Source organism: Staurois parvus, unplaced genomic scaffold (assembly GCF_062004578.1).
Source record: "Staurois parvus isolate SC_StPar_1 unplaced genomic scaffold, SC_StPar_1.0 ptg000262l, whole genome shotgun sequence".
NCBI lineage: Eukaryota > Metazoa > Chordata > Amphibia > Anura > Ranidae > Staurois > Staurois parvus.
In genome coordinates, this window is record NW_028318058.1 from 63,770 (window position 1) to 81,590 (window position 17,821).

At 44.6% G+C, this 17,821-nt stretch overlaps 1 protein-coding gene across 2 annotated transcripts; it reads left to right on the forward strand.

Annotated features, from left to right (window-relative positions):
• The first annotated feature begins 5,382 nt into the window (after nucleotides 1-5,382).
• LOC149459336 (uncharacterized) lies at nucleotides 5,383-17,617 on the forward strand. Of its 2 annotated transcripts, none has more exons than XM_089681225.1 (2): nucleotides 5,383-5,442; nucleotides 14,748-17,617. In XM_089681225.1, exon 2 carries the CDS (start codon nucleotides 14,796-14,798, stop codon nucleotides 16,992-16,994), a length of 2,199 nt encoding a protein of 732 aa, XP_089537351.1. In that variant the 5' UTR covers nucleotides 5,383-5,442; nucleotides 14,748-14,795; the 3' UTR covers nucleotides 16,995-17,617. The 2 variants fall into 2 exon arrangements, with proteins under 2 accessions (XP_089537351.1, XP_089537352.1); XM_089681226.1 differs by having other exon boundaries at nucleotides 5,415-5,501.
• Nucleotides 17,618-17,821: the final 204 nt, after the last annotated feature.

Sequence of the window (17,821 nt, forward strand, 5' to 3'; positions counted from 1 at the left end):
GGAAATTTAAAAATGTGAAAAAGTGACATTCACTAAATACACTAAAATCACATAGTAAAACATTACTGTATCAAACCATTTCACATACATTTTGTCCCTAGTGCTTTGTCCTGTGCCCTGCCTGCATTTTTACTGTTCTTTCTGCCTGGAAACTGAGAAAAGTCCATGGCGTCCAAAAAGTGTCCCTTTAGGTCAAAATCGGTTTTAGACCAGCTACAGAACAGCGATAGTAAATCAGAACCACTTGCAGAATTGAGTGATGATTCATGGAGAAATTCGTCATCAGACACTGAAAACAATTTTGCGACTTTGCTCAGTGATGTGCGAACTTGGCACTCTATTTCAAATTTCAGTGTTTTTGGTTTGATTATATTATTGAATTAAATTTATTATTATATTATTTTTTTGATTATTTATTAAAATATAATTTATGATTTTGTGTTTCAAATTTTAACATATCGGGGATGTTTACTAGACTCTTGTTCGGACAGATTTCAGTGAGTTATTCCTAAAAATGACAGGCCTACAATAAAAAAAATACATATTTCCATGCAAAAAATGTACCGCTTTGAGCACAGAAATACTGACATAATCAGACCGCTAGGCAGGTTAAAGCATTGCCTTTGGAGATTTTAAGTACAGTATTTTGGCGCCATTCTGCAAGCAAGCGCAATTTTAAAGCATGACATTTTAGTTATCTATTTACTACCGTAACACCATCTTTTATATTTTACTAAACAATTGGGTATTATATTGTGTTTTTGTGTATTAAAGGTCATTAAATTGTATCAAAAAACTGCTATGTGAATACTGTGTGACATAAAAATATTCTCCCTCTCTAAAAAAATATATATATTGGGGTTGGACTTCTGATTACACTCCGCCCCCCCTCCCCTTCTCCTTTTTTTTTTCTGTGCTCTGGTGTTGTAGCTCCATATATAAGTGGAAGGCCAACTCTGTTGGTGAAAGAAGAGACCCTGCTTTTTCTGTGATTGGGCATCCTCTTACAGTAGTCTGAAACATTCTGGTCCACTTCCCTTAAAGCAGAGCTCCACCCAAAAGAGGAAGTTCTGTTTTAAGCCTTTGTCCCCCGCTCCCCATTAAGGATTGGCACCTTTGGGGAGCGGGTATCCGAATTTGACAGGTACCCGCTCCCACATCCGCTGCGATCATCTAGGAGATCAGAAGCGGAAGTTGTCTTCCCCTCCCTCCCCGTAGTCTTCTGGGACACGTGACAGAAGACTATGGGGCCATTCACAAAGCGCAGTGTGTTTTGCGCAAGCGCAGTGGGCACCCGGCTGTGGGGCCGTCATCTCTCCCAGGTGCTGAAGATGTTGGCACCTGGGAGAGATGACTGCCGGTGAAACCAGCTGTGGTGAGGACACCGCTGGACTGAGGGACTGCTAAGTGTCTGTATTTTAAAAGTCAGCAGCTACAGATTTTGTAGCTGCTGACTTTTATTTTTTTTTCAGCTGGAACAACGCTTTAAAGTGTTACTAAACCCAGGCCTCTGCATTCACTATATATTGTCACCCACAGTACACACAACATGGAAATGCAATTATTTTAGTAAATATAAACTGCTAAATACCTTTTCTCATCAGCAGTTAGAGCAGTCTTGTGACTTCTATCAGTGTCCAGCTGAGCACTGGTTAAAGCTTGTAGGAGAAGTTTTCATTCTCCTTTGACTGTCCTATAAGGCTGCATGAGCCCTGAACCTCTCACTGGACAGTGTGGATTGGCCCTGTGCTGATCACATACACTCTCCCAAGAAAAAAAAACCCTCTCTAGCCATACACACTAAACTGAGCATGTGCAGTGACTCCTAGAGCTACTATTAGCAGATGGATTGGGGACAGAAGAGGAGAAGGATCAGAGAAGTCAGGATCAAACAGCCTTTTTACACAATGCAGAGGATTAACCCCTTAGGTTCCACAGTGAATATAATAAGCATAATTCACTGCCAGGGGCGGACTAACAACTCATGGGGCCCGTGTCCTTGCCCAAACTCAAAAAAGCCTATGAAAAAGGTACCAGGGGCATCTCATGGGGCCCCCTACTGACCCCGGGCCCTTGGGCAGTGCCTGAGTTTCAAAATGGTCAGACCACCCCTGTTCACTGCATATACAGACTGATTTTACTGTTGTGGGTTTAGGAACACTGTAACTCTGGTGTTATGTCCTGGAGAAACTATTTGTCTTGGCCTTTTCTTTTAGTACCGTATTTTCCGGCATATAAGACGACTTTTTGACCCTTGAAAATCTTCTCAAAAGTTGGGGGTCGCCTTATACGCCGGTATACTTCAGGACGGCACTTTTTAGGGGGGCGGCGTGGTGCCGCTGCCGTCCCCCCCTTCCGAAGGAAGGGACACTAAGTACAGGGGTGGGCAGAGAGCTGCTGTCTCTTACCTGGCTCCCACGACGATCCATCCAGGAAGCGCTGCTGATTCAGTCACTCCGGCCACTCTGTCACTCCTCTCGCTCAGCTCCACCTCCTCACCGGTGATTGGCCACCAGAACTGTAGCTCAGGAAAGGCACACAGGCGGCCAATCACGGGTGAGGAGGCGGAGCCAAGCGGACCCGCGAAAATCGAGTGAGGGAGCAGCCGGTAAGTGGGCAGTGCAGAGGTGCTGCTGCAACCACATATGCTGGCTGCAGCAGCACCATACTGGAACAGGGGTCAGCAAGTGTCATTGATGTCAGTGGGAGGAATAGTGTCCCATCATTGGTGTCACTGACACCAATGATGGGGCACTATTCCTCCCACTGACACCAATGATGGGGCATGATTCTTTCCACTGACACCAATGATGGGGCACTATTCCTCCCACTGACACCAACGATGGGGCACTATTCCTCCCCCCACTGACACCAACGATGGGGCACTATTCCTCCCACTGACGGGGTACTATTCCTCCCACTGACACCAACGATGGGGCACTATTCCTCTCCCCACTGACGGGGTACTATTCCTCCCACTGACACCAATGATGGGGCACGATTCTTCCCACTGACACCAATGATGGGGTGCTATTCCTCCCACTGACACCAATGATGGGGCACGATTTGTTGCTCTGACACCAATGATGGGGCACGATTCCTCCACTGACACCAATGATGGGGCACTATTCCTCCCCCCACTGACACCAACGATGGGGCACTATTCCTCCCACTGACGGGGTACTATTCCTCCCACTGACACCAACGATGGGGCACTATTCCTCTCCCCACTGACGGGGTACTATTCCTCCCACTGACACCAATGATGGGGCACGATTCTTCCCACTGACACCAATGATGGGGTGCTATTCCTCCCACTGACACCAATGATGGGGCACGATTCTTCACTCTGACACCAATGATGGGGCACGATTCCTCGCTCTGACACCAATGATGGGGCATGATTCCTCCCACTGACACCAATGATGGGACACTATTCCTCCCACTGATACCAATGATGGGACACTATTCCTCCCACTGACACCAATGATGGGGCACTATTCCTCCCACTGACACCAATGATGGGGCACTATTCCTCCCACTGACACCAATGATGGGGCACGATTCTTCCCACTGACACCAATGATGGGGCACTATTCCTCCCACTGACACCAATGATGGGGCACTATTCCTCCCACTGACACCAATGATGGGGCACGATTCTTCCCACTGACACCAATGATGGGGCACTATTCCTCCCACTGACACCAATGATGGGGCACTATTCCTCCCACTGACACCAATGATGGGGCACTATTCCTCCCACTGACACCAATGATGGGGCACTATTCCTCCCACTGACACCAATGATGGGGCACTATTCCTCCCACTGACACCAATGATGGGGCACTATTCCTCCCACTGACACCAATGATGGGGCACTATTCCTCCCACTGACACCAATGATGGGGCACTATTCCTCCCACTGACACCAATGATGGGGCACTATTCCTCCCACTGACACCAATGATGGGGCACTATTCCTCCCACTGACACCAATGATGGGGCACTATTCCTCCCACTGACACCAATGATGGGGCACTATTCCTCCCACTGACACCAATGATGGGGCACTATTCCTCCCACTGACACCAATGATGGGGCACTATTCCTCCCACTGACACCAATGATGGGGCACTATTCCTCCCACTGACACCAATGATGGGGCACTATTCCTCCCACTGACACCAATGATGGGGCACTATTCCCCCCACTGACACCAATGATGGGGCACTATTCCCCCCACTGACACCAATGATGGGGCACTATTCCCCCCACTGACACCAATGATGGGGCACTATTCCTCCCACTGACACCAATGATGGGGCACTATTCCTCCCACTGACACCAATGATGGGGCACTATTCCTCCCACTGACACCAATGATGGGGCACTATTCCTCCCACTGACACCAATGATGGGGCACTATTCCTCCCACTGACACCAATGATGGGGCACTATTCCCCCCACTGACACCAATGATGGGGCACTATTCCTCCCACTGACACCAATGATGGGGCACTATTCCTCCCACTGACACCAATGATGGGGCACTATTCCTCCCACTGACACCAATGATGGGGCATGATTCTTCCCACTGGTGTGCATTGGAAGAGGGGTAGTCTTATACAGCGAGTATAGCCCAAACCCTATATTTTAACAGGAAAAGTAGGGGGTCGTCTTATACGCTGGAAAATACGGTACCCCTGGGGACATACGGATTAATTCTGTTTATGTACTTACGCTGTATGGTGATGGTGTATTCTTTCATAAAACTAAAATAATTTTATATATATATAAAGTAATTTTCCACCAAAAAAAAACTATTTCAATATGTAAGGCTACCTTCACACTGATCTGCAGCAAAAATTCATACGTGTTTTTGCCGCATTTGAGGTGCATTTTTAACATGACGTGTAACTCAAAAAACACACCAAAAATGCAGCGTGGGTGTATTTTTGTTGCGTTTTCCATTTTTTTTTACCGAATCAAAAATGCAGCACTTTGTAAAACGCACCTAACGCTCAACAGATCAATGTGAAGGAAGGTATACACAGTCATGCGTTTTTCTCCCGCTTTTTTTTTAAGGCAAAACCGGAAGACAGAGCAGCCTAAACAAAAGGGAGCAGTAAAAAGCCGGGTCTGTAAGTGGTTAACCTTTCTTCTCAATGAATACAAACTTGGCTAAACCATTCCTACACATACAAAATGGTAGTGTAGCGTGCAGAAAGCAGCTTTTTATTGTACCACAAACTTTCCTTCAAACGGAGTAACTAAACCGCGAATAAACTTTCTTACTACAAGGTCCGCCTGCGTACAAAACGCACACGACGAATGCCTGAGCCAGCGTGATGACGTAAATGCTTGCTTTTGATTTGTCTCGCGTCTCGTCGCCTGCATAGTGATGTAAGGCCGAGGGGTGGCGCTTGGTGAAGTGTGCAGGTGAGCGCGGTAACATGTCTCGTAGGGCACTGTTGTGAGTGAAGCCTGCAGGGAGCGAGGTGTGTGTATACGATTGTGGGGTGCTAGGTGTGCGCCGTGTCGGGTCATGTGACTGCAGTGTAGCGGGATGCTTATTATCACTGCGCGGTCGGGAGCAGCTCTACGAGTGTGCGCCGTTCTTGAGCGGCCACTGCCTAGCTGAGCATTGTGTGGGTGCTGCTGGAGAAGTCGGCCCTTTGGGGTAGTGCGGAGGGCACAGTTATATGGTGCGGAAAGGAAAACAAAAGCACACAGCGCGGTGAGCAGGCTTTGGTGGGCGTGGCCTGGTCCAAGTTGGCGCTGTTAACGTGCTCAGTGTGCAGGGCAGAGCTGTGTCCTCCTCTGAAGGTGTCCGCACTATTCCTCTACTACTTCTAACTACTACAGTGACCGGGGATCAGGGCTTCTCTGTGCTCCTGGTGAACACAAGTGTGCAGGGTAGAGCTGTGTCCGCACTATTCCTCTACTACAGTGACCGGGGATGAGGACTTCTCTGTGCTCCTGGTGAATACAAGTGTGCAGGGTAGAGCTGTGTCCGCACTATTCCTCTACTACAGTGACCGGGGATCAGGGCTTCTCTGTGCTCCTGGTGAATACAAGTGTGCAGGGTAGAGCTGTGTCCGCACTATTCCTCTACTACAGTGACCGGGGATCAGGGCTTCTCTGTGCTCCTGGTGAACACAAGTGTGCAGGGTAGAGCTGTGTCCGCACTATTCCTCTACTACAGTGACCGGGGATGAGGACTTCTCTGTGCTCCTGGTGAATACAAGTGTGCAGGGTAGAGCTGTGTCCGCACTATTCCTCTACTACTTCTTACTACTACAGTGACCGGGGATCAGGGCTTCTCTGTGCTCCTGGTGAATACAAGTGTGCAGGGTAGAGCTGTGTCCGCACTATTCCTCTACTACTTCTTACTACTACAGTGACCGGGGATCAGGGCTTCTCTGTGCTCCTGGTGAACACAAGTGTGCAGGGTAGAGCTGTGTCCGCACTATTCCTCTACTACAGTGACCGGGGATGAGGACTTCTCTGTGCTCCTGGTGAATACAAGTGTGCAGGGTAGAGCTGTGTCCGCACTATTCCTCTACTACAGTGACCGGGGATCAGGGCTTCTCTGTGCTCCTGGTGAATACAAGTGTGCAGGGTAGAGCTGTGTCCGCACTATTCCTCTACTACAGTGACCGGGGATCAGGGCTTCTCTGTGCTCCTGGTGAATACAAGTGTGCAGGGTAGAGCTGTGTCCGCACTATTCCTCTACTACAGTGACCGGGGATCAGGGCTTCTCTGTGCTCCTGGTGAACACAAGTGTGCAGGGTAGAGCTGTGTCCGCACTATTCCTCTACTACAGTGACCGGGGATGAGGACTTCTCTGTGCTCCTGGTGAATACAAGTGTGCAGGGTAGAGCTGTGTCCGCACTATTCCTCTACTACTTCTTACTACTACAGTGACCGGGGATCAGGGCTTCTCTGTGCTCCTGGTGAATACAAGTGTGCAGGGTAGAGCTGTGTCCGCACTATTCCTCTACTACTTCTTACTACTACAGTGACCGGGGATCAGGGCTTCTCTGTGCTCCTGGTGAACACAAGTGTGCAGGGTAGAGCTGTGTCCGCACTATTCCTCTACTACAGTGACCGGGGATGAGGACTTCTCTGTGCTCCTGGTGAATACAAGTGTGCAGGGTAGAGCTGTGTCCGCACTATTCCTCTACTACTTCTTACTACTACAGTGACCGGGGATGAGGACTTCTCTGTGCTCCTGGTGAACACAAGTGTGCAGGGTAGAGCTCTGTGCTCCTGGTGAACACAAGTGTGCAGGGTAGAGCTCTGTGCTCCTGGTGAACACAAGTGTGCAGGGTAGAGCTCTGTGCTCCTGGTGAACACAAGTGTGCAGGGTAGAGCTGTGTCCGCACTATTCCTCTACTACAGTGACCGGGGATCATGGCTTCTCTGCTCCTTGTGAACAGAAGTGTGCAGGGTAGAGCTGTGTCCTCCTCTGAGGGTTTCCGCACTATTCCTCTACTACTTCTTACTACTAGTGACCGGGGATCAGGGCTTCTCTGTGCTCCTGGTGAACACAAGTGTGCAGGGTAGAGCTGTGTCCGCACTATTCCTATACTACAGTGACCGGGGATCAGGGCTTTTCTGTGCTCCTGGTGAACACAAGTGTGCAGGGTAGAGCTGTGTCCTCCTCTGAGGGTTTCCGCACTATTCCTCTACTACTTCTTACTACTACAGTGACCGGGGATCAGGGCTTCTCTGTGCTCCTGGTGAACACAAGTGTGCAGGGTAGAGCTGTGTCCGCACTATTCCTATACTACTTCTTACTACTACAGTGACCGGGGATGAGGACTTCTATGTGCTCCTGGTGAACACAAGTGTGCAGGGTAGAACTCTGTGCTCCTGGTGAACACAAGTGTGCAGGGTAGAGCTGTGTCCGCACTATTCCTCTACTACAGTGACCGGGGATCATGGCTTCTCTGCTCCTTGTGAACAGAAGTGTGCAGGGTAGAGCTGTGTCCTCCTCTGAGGGTTTCCGCACTATTCCTCTACTACTTCTTACTACTACAGTGACCGGGGATCAGGGCTTCTCTGTGCTCCTGGTGAACACAAGTGTGCAGGCATTGTGTTTCTGCTGCACATTTTTCATGTTCTAGAAAATTGTATTAAAATAGAAGTCGAGTCTTAATTGGCTAAATTTAGACAAACAGTTGGGGTAATAATGCCCAGTAGAGTTGCATTCCCCCCCCCCAACCACTTGCCTACCAGGCACTTTTACCCCTTCGTGCCCATGCCAATTTTCACCTTTCAACTCTCATGCTTTGACAATTGCAATCATGTAACACTGTACCCATATGAAATTTATATAATTTTTTTTTTCACACAAAAAGCTTTGTTTTGGTGGTATTTAATCACCACTGGGGGTTTTTATTGCACTAAAAAAAAAAAAAAAAAAATTAAAGAAAAAAGTTTGACTTAGTTTCTATTATAGAATTTTGCAAACAGGTGATTGTTCTTCACTGATGTGCGCTGATGAGGCTGCACTGATAGTCAGCACTGATGGGGCGGCCTGGATAGGACGCACTGATGGGGTGGCATGGATAGGCAGGGCTGAAGTAAAAAAAATACAAAAATGTGAAAAAAAAAAAACATTGAGAATTTTAAAAAAATTTTAACTACTTGCCAACTGCTTACCCGCATTTTGCGGGTGAGCAGCGGCTCTTGGCAAAGCGATGTAATCTTGGGTCGCTTCCTGTTTTGGGGTGTGAACGCATCTGCACCCCCCGCTGCCACTGTCGGTCCAGGGAGAGAAGAAAGAACACAGCACCATGTAAAAGCACTACATTTTACACTCCCATTACCACATTTAATCCTTAGACCACCCCTATTAACCCTTTAATCATCCCGTCACCCAACCAGTGCCATTAGTACAGTGTCAGCATTTAGAATTTTTCACTGATCACTCTTTTACTGCCAATAGCGACATCAGATAGGGTCAGCTGACGGTAATTACCCGTACACTATTGCACTCATGCTATAGGTCACTGATCACCCCCATTACTAGTATAGTGTTTGTACGGATCAATATATTGACCACGAATAGAACTATACTAATGCCTCCCTTGTATAGTGTCCCCAAAAACGCAGTGTTAGCAGGATCAGCCCCATTCACTGCCAGCACTAGCGTTTAGCCCCTCCACTGTTTTTCATGGAAGATTTGTATCAATTGATTGTGTGCCAAGGCAATTTATACACACAACAATACATGGCTGCCCACCTAAATTCAGCTCTTGCCAGACAATTTGTATGGAAATCTATCATGGTCTCTGAATTTAAAACTCTTTTGGGCCTAACCCTCAATATGGACAAAAAAGAATGAATTGCAGTCATATTGGTCCACAGAAACGGTTCATCTTATACCTATGTTCTCTGCTGGTTTATTTATATATATATATATATATATATATATATATATATATATATATATATATATATATATTACACACACGGGCGGACTGACCATTTGGAAACTCGGGCTCTGCCCGAGGGCCTGGGGTCAGTAGGGGGCCCCATGAGATGCCCCTGGTACCTTTTTCATAGGCTTTTTTGAGTTTGGACAAGGACACAGGGGCCCCATGATCCACTATTGCCTGGGGGCCCCATGAGTTGTCAGTCTGCCCCTGTGTATATATATATATATATATATATATATATATATATATATATATATCTGCCCAACATGGACCAGCAATGTATAGGCAACATCCTGGTGTAATTTTTTTTTCAGCTGGTGGTCGGCTTTCATGTAAAAACAATCCCAGTGGTCAATTAGCTGCTGAATTGTTTTTACGAGCAGCGGAAGGGACCCTCCCCCCTATAACTTTCACACAAAAAATGACACTAAAATTATGATTCTAGTAAAGCATTGAAATTGTTTTTTCAATTTTGCGCTTTTTTCAATGTAAAATGTGTAAAAATATCAACAAATACATTTTAATTCTTAATTTATAAAATGGAAATTAACAAAAATCTGCAGGAAAATAATAATTAAATGGAGGAGAATAAGGAGTTAATTAGGGCAGATTAGCATAACTTCCCAGTTAATAAGGGGTTAATCCAAGGAACATTTAATTTATAAACGCAAACCTTTTACTTGACAGGGTGCTTTTGACTGACATCTGCAGATAGAATTTCATCCCTTTTGATCTGTAGATGAATAAACAGATACAAAATGTTCCTTTATCTTTCTGTTTTTAGCTGCTGAGCAATGTTCTTGATAAACAGTCAGGTTGTTGTTTTTTTTTTGTTTTGTTTTTGACAGCTCCAATTGTTAGGACCAATTCTTTTGTTTACATTTCAGCTGTCAGCAGGGGTACACCAAGCCCCCCTCTTCCCCCCCCCCCCCCCCCGTAAACCACATGCCCTCCTGAGGATTTATCCCCCCCCCCGCGTTCCTGACCAGACCATTTTTGCTGCGTTACTTTAGCTGACAATTACACAGTCATGCAACGCTGTATCCAAAATTAAATCTGCGTCCTTTTTTTCCTACAGTGCAGTTTTTATTTTTTGCACTATTAAAAAAAAAAAAAAGTGACAATTTTCAGACAAAAAACAATATTTTTGACTTTTTGCTATTAAACGTATGTCCAGTAAAAAAAATTTTTAATCAAATTGCATCATACATTTACACCAGAATGCATTTTGCTACATGTCTTTGCTAAAAAAAACAAATCCCAGTACGTGTAAATTGGTTTACGTGAAAGTTATAGCGTTTACAAATGGCGGTATATATTTGGGATGTTTTTAAAATTATTTTTACTAGTAATAGTGGCGATCAGCGACTTATAGCAGGACTGCGGCAGACATTCTGACACTGGGGGGGAACTGACTTGGTGTTACTGACATCCCCAGTGACACCAATACAGTGTTCAGTGCTAGAAAAAAAAAAAAGCACTGACACTGTACTAATGGCACTGGGCAAGAAGGGGTTAACTGTGTGCTGGGAGTGTCTTACTAGGGGGCGGTGTCAGTGTGTTTCACTGTAAGCACACGACTTTGGATAGCTGTGCACTGTCATCCAAAGCAGTGTGCCTGAGCTTACAGGGAGAACTGTTGTTATTAAACAAAACAGTTCTTTCCGTCAGAGATACTCGGAAATCACTGGGCGCCAGCGAGTAATCACCGGCCAGGACCCGGTGATTCACGGCGGCATGTGTAGGGCTCGTGCCCCCCTACCCGGAAATGCAAAATCACGTGTGTATGTATATATGTGATTTTGCGCACCCAAGCTGCCCTGTAGCAGTATTTCTGCTATAGGGTGGTCGGGAAGTGGTTAAGAATGTGGCGCCCTGTTCTTTAAAATCGGTAATTGCCGGCTTTTTTTTTTTTTAAGGTATCTGTTTTCAGGCAGGTATCTGAGCATTTGCACGAGTATCGAAACTCATGCAAATGCTTAGTATGGGCACCGATATCTGTATTGGTGCAACCATACTTTTGGAAGAGTTCATTAGTTTGAAATTTGTGTGGACTCTCTTGTTCATATACACATATTCAGTTTCATTATTAAACAGTATGCGTGGATTCTTCATGGCAGGGAACCAAGACCTGAAGGTTGGAAAGTTGGCGTATGTTACCATTGTATATTAACTGATGGTAAATATGTGTAGTCTACAGGATTGCTGATGGGGTATTATAGGAGCTGATGGTGGATTGGTTTCTTATCGTGGGGGGATGTGGAATAGCAATGGCATGTATAATAAAGGCATGGGAAGGGAGTGACTGGAAGGAAGTGATTTTAAATTAAGATGTTGGTGACAGAATGCCAAGGATAGCCACTTGTAGAATGTGGAAAAGAGAGCTTAAGGAGCAGAAAATGTCAGTGGGAGCAGATCATTACTGGCAGGGTGGAGAGAGAGGGCAGCATGATCAGTTTGTGGTTGTAAGGGGTAGAGCACAACTGCTGTCCTCCATCCTCAAACTCCACTTGAGTAAAGTAGGGGTGTATCTCACTGAACCTGCCAACACACTTTGAAGCACGGGGAGGTTAGGTATGCTTGGCAATAATGGAAAGAGGGTTGATTTCAGGTACTTCTAAAGCACCATCCATTTACACAGCGCTGTATATATATATTGTACATTCACATCAGTCCCTAATCCTCAAGGGGCATACAATCTAAGGTCCCTAACTTTCATACATACACAGGCCAATTTAGACAGGAGCCAATTCACCTACCAGCATGTCTTTGGAGTGTGGGAGGAAACCCACACAGGCACAAGGAGAACATGAAAACTCCAGGAAGGTGATGCTGTGGGTGGGATTTGAACCAACAACCCTAGTACTGCCAGGCGGAAGTGATATTTTATGAGCAGAGAAGTGATGCAAGCTACTGAAGCATGAAAAGTGGAACACAAAATCTTCCACTAAGAGGAAGCGTTATCAGCCTTTGAAGAGGATAGTGTTTTGGTCGGTCCGTCTTCCTGCGTATTCTGCTGCTATGCGATTAGCCAGCCCAATAATTTGAATAGGCTGCAAATCACACCAGAACACACAGAAAGCAGTGCATGCACTATTGAAAAACACACTGCACCAAATCACGTGGTACTTCGGTACCATGCAGTCTGATGCCTGCACATGCACCGTGTTTGTGATTTGCAGTTGGAGTGCCGTTAATGTATCGGCATGTGCAGCAGATCATAAAGGCAGTGCATTTTGAACGTGGTGCAGGAAATGCGCATGGAACATGTCGTTCCCGCACTGCATTCTCATGTGAACTGGCCCTTTGACCAACAAATCTAGATGGACTTGACTAAGAAATTGTTAGCTGAACTCCAGCTAACACATCATAAGCATGTACAGTAAAAAGTTTTTTTTTTTTCTTTTTACAAAAAAGTTTTACATGAATGAATAAAAGCTGACCATTGTGTAAGTACCTTTTGTCAATGTTAAATGGTTTCTCAACCTCTTAACTGCTACTTTGTCTGAACAGATTAGCCTAGTAAAGCAAGTTGACAATAACACTTAGTGGCTGAATCATCAAGTGAAAATAAAGGAAAAAAGAAAACTAATGCAGCTAGCACATCTAATAATTGATGAGCTGCAATTTTAATAATTTTTTGTTTTGGGGTTTAATACCAGTTTAAATCGTTTACTAAACAATCTGCAGGTATGTTTTTAGGGGAATTGTGATGAATACATGTTTTTTTTTTTTTTCTTTTGATTTTTTGTGCGGCAGTTAATCTGCAATAAAATCTGCAGTGGGTTTGTTTAATCTCCTATATTCTCTACTATAGAAATCGGGAAGCCCAAGTGAACAGTTTTCGAAATGCTTGAAAACAGCAAGGTAGTCTTTATGCTAAAGGGGTGGGGGGGAGGCTGTTCTGAGCAGCAGTGGTTGTTCTTTTTGTGAGTACCAGTGGCAGGCCGACTTAAAGTGGTATCTCCATAAATGCCTGGAATGGAGCTGTTTATCAATTACCTGCACATGTATGGTACCATTCACTTTTAAAACAAACTTGTGCAGTGGGTGGTAAGCAGGCCGTAATGATGGTTGTTTCAGGTAAATGCTGCCATTGTGCTATATGCTGGGTGTCCAGTGTGCTCCTGTACCTTTTAAGGAGAGGTGGGCTCCCTTGGGTCCATCTGCCCTTGGTCCATTAAATAAATTGTGCGTCTACAATGGGGGCTCTTAAAATTGGCATGTGTTTGCAAATGTGTGCTAACTAAACCCCTGTGTTTAACGCATACTGTTAGGTTAATTCGGTTTGTCTGCTGGCTGGCAAGCTGAGCTGGGAATTTTTCTCTTTTGTTGTTTGACAAGTGTCGCCCTTCCATCTGCTCCTTGCTGTGAAGGCCAGTTATAGACTAGGGTAGTGGCCATTTTTTGTTCAGGTAAATGTACCAATCTAAATGCAGAGTTGGGGGTTATTCTCTATAGCCAAGCTGACACATGGGGGGGGGGTTATTTACTAAAACCGGAGAGTGTAAAATCTGGTGCAAGTGTGCATAAAAACCAATTCGCTTCCAGGTTTATTACCAAATCTTAATTGAACAAGCTGAAGTTAGAAGCTAATTGGCTACCATGCACAACTTTGGCAGGGCCAAATGTGGCCCTTTGCTTTCATTGAGCCCCACTGATACCAACAATGGGGCATAATTCCTACCACTGACACCAATGAAGGGGGAAAATTCCTGCTAATGACACAAATGATGGGAGACTATTCCTTCCAATGACACTAATGGTGGGTCACAAATTCTCCCAATGAGAATAACAATGGGGCCCAATGACATTAATGATGGGGCACAATTCCTCCCAATGTCACCAATGATGGGGCACAATTCCCACTGACACCAAAAACGGGGCATTTTTTTTTTTCCCCTACTGATGTCAGGACCTTTTTATATTCCTGATACCCATAGTCTGGCCCCCGTAAAGTCTGAAGGAGCTTTAAACTGGACCTTTGTTTGGAGACCCCTGATGTACAGCTTTACCAGATTTTGAGTAGTCCACTTTTAGTAAATCTCTCCCATGGCAACTAGTTTACAGGATGCCAGACAAGACATACACTGCCCAGGCTGCAGCAGAAGGGGGTTGGTTCTTTTTAATCTGTGGTCTGTATTTTTATTGGAAAATATGAGGGAAGGGAATACAGAGTTCTAAAAAGTGAACTTGTTCTTCACTTGTCAGTGAAATCAAGCTATTATAAATGCACAAATGTAACCTTAAATTAAAACCAAAGGTTTTAAATTTCTTTTTTCTGTTTTTTTTCAGATGCTTACAGATATTTACAAGACTAGATATTGCTGGTGACAAATAATAATGGAGGTCCTAGAAAATCAGTTGGACTGTACTCGTTGCAGTTTTCATGGAAGTGACTACAAAAGTACACAAATTCATATGGGAACCATTCACCCAGAGTTCTGTGAGGAAATTAATACTGGTGGCTTAGGAAAACTAGTGTTTTACCAGAAAAGTGCACGATTGTTCCATTGCCATCGTTGCTTTTTCACAAACAAGATGTTTGCCAATGTGTATTATCATATATTAAATCAGCATACAGTGGCAGAAAAATGGAGCAATGAAGCAAAGCCCATTGTTGAGCCTAAGTCAGAACCAGCTTCAGAAATAGACTCGGAGAAGAATGATTCAGAAAGTTTGGAAAGTGAAGATGATAAATATGTGGATGAGCAAGATCAAAGCAAGACAAACGAAGCTGTAAAGAATGAAGAGAATGATACACTTACCTCTTGGCCAGAGAAAGCACTAAATAGGGATTACCCAGATAATTCTGACAGTGATTTTAAAAGCAGCAGCATAGAGAAGGTTAGTGAGATCTCTGCAGAGACTAAAGACAAGGAGTCTTGTAGTGAGCTTGATTTACCAGAGTCTGAATCCAGCAATAATAGCAGTAATGAAAGAAAACCAAGCTCTGTGATGGCTAAAGTTGGGATTGAATTTTCAGATAATGATGCAGCATCATCTCCATCAAAGGACATACCAGAATTTTCAGATGATGACGATGGACCCACTTTACCAGGTGGCATACCACATTTTTCAGAAGATGAGGAAACTGCACCTCAGGCAAAGGAGGCTGAGTCCTCTTCAGAAGATGAGCCTGTACCTGACCAGTCAAGGGGGATTGAGGACATTTCTGAGGATGAGATGCCACCTGAAGAAAAGCCTACAGATAACATGTCTGAAGATGAAGCTGCTCCAGCTCCGTCAAAGGATCATGAAAATTCTTCTGAGGAGGAAGAAAATGCATCTGCTGCAGGAAAAGAAATGGACTTTACTGAAGATGAAGAGGAGGATGCTCCAGCTCCTTCAAAAGACATAATGGAATTTTCGGAAGAGGAGGAGGAAGAAACCACTACAATACCTAAGAATGCCATGGACTTCTCAGATGAAGAAGAAACTGCAAATGCAACAAAAAATATAATGGAGTTCTCAGATGGGGAGGAAAGCACAAATGTATCAAAACATGTAATGGAATTTTCTGAAGAAGGAACATCAGGTTTGTCAAAGGACATTATGGAGTTTTCGGAAGAAGAGAACACTCTAGCAATATCAAAGGGTATTATGGAGTTTTCTGATGAGGAAGATGCTTATTTTCCTTCTAAAGATATGCCTAAATACTTGGAGGGCAATACAACTCCCACTCAGTTAAAAGACTCGGATGAGGCTACTACTTCTGTAGTGAAAGGGTCATCACCCTTTTCAGAAGATGATGAAATTCCTGATGAGGGCACATCTGGTGATCAGAAGGACATTGCAGATACCTCTACAAAAATAAATATTCCTGCACGCTTGCCTGGAGTTTTGCATTTTTCAGAGTACAAAGCTACACCATGGTCTAAGGATAGACTTGAAACTATAAACACCAAAGACATTTCTCTAACTGTTCATGACACCATTGATGCATCAGATGATAAAGATGAAGAAATATTGAAACATGTTAAACGTGTAAAGGGTAGGTTTCATTGCTTGTTATGTCATTGCCGGCCTTTGAAAAGGGGGCCCATTCTACACCATCTGATCACCAGACATAATATGCCAAGTCCATTTATATGCAAAACCTGTGGAAAAACATTTGTAATGGAGACACACTTGAAGAACCATCTTACATCTCACACTAAAGGCTTGTATAAATGTCACAGATGCAGTTTTCAGACTGACCATCCAAGGGGTTTCAAAAAACATCAAACACACTGTGATAATCGCCACAAAGAAGAAGCCATGAAGCCAGCTGACGCCATGAAGCCAGCTGACGCCATGAAGCCAGCTGACGCCATGAAGCCAGCTGACGCCATGAAGCCAGCTGACGCCATGAAGCCAGCTGACGCCATGAAGCCAGCTGACGCCATGAAGCCAGCTGACGCCATGAAGCCAGCTGACGCCATGAAGCCAGCTGACGCCATGAAGCCAGCTGACGCCATTAAACCAGAAGACGCCATTAAACCATTAGACTTCAGTGATCTTCATGAGGATGACAAACGGAAGATTGACTGTAACCTATAACAGAGCTCTTATGAAGTAAAATGTTTGTGAGTTCAAATGGAAGCTGCCTTTTTTATGACTCCTGGGCTGCATGCTATATTTGGGGTTCAAAATTTAATCTATTGAGCCTTATTCCTAGTGACAGTACTGCCAGGGAGCAGCACTGGGAGTGTGGAGGCTTCAGATGGATATTTTACTTTGTGGCAGATTTTTTTTCTAGTGTACAATAGAAATAATCTATTCTACGCTAGGAACTGTCGATCCCTGGAAAGCTATATAGTGAATTGTAGGTTGTTTTTATTTTGTCATTCCTTGGTGCGGTTGACTCAGCTGGTTAAAGTGCCACTGAAAAGAAAATGACTTCTGTCTTTGTTGGTGGTGACAATTTTAGCAGTGTATGAACTTCATCAAAGGAGTTGCATACATAGTGCTGCAGCTCTTGGGTACCGTCTGTATATTGTATGCTGCTTTCCTAGTGAATTATTAGCTTTCTGCTAGTGTGTTGTTTTTTGGTTTTACTCACTACTAATGTGTTTTTGTTTTGTTTTTTTGTTAAATAACTTATGTAATTCTGTTTTGTATATGATCTTATTGTTTAAGAACTGTGATTGTGACAGTATCCTAAAGTTGCATTATTTAATGCAGCCATTTGCCTTGGTCTTTATTTCTTAAATTCACACATCCCCCTACGCAATATGCAGATGGAGCCTTAGTGTCAGTGGTTTCTAGGTCGGACCAAAAAAAAAAAACAAAATGCATACTATTGCTTGCCTGCACTATGGGCACAAAGAACAAATATGTAGAGTCACTGCAACTGTCAGGAGTGGGAGGATTTATTGTATAGTTGT

Bases quoted from the DNA above. Each gene is read 5' to 3' on its own strand.
- LOC149459336 (XM_089681225.1), top strand. From the start codon at position 14,796: ATGGAGGTCCTAGAAAATCAGTTGGACTGTACTCGTTGCAGTTTTCAT.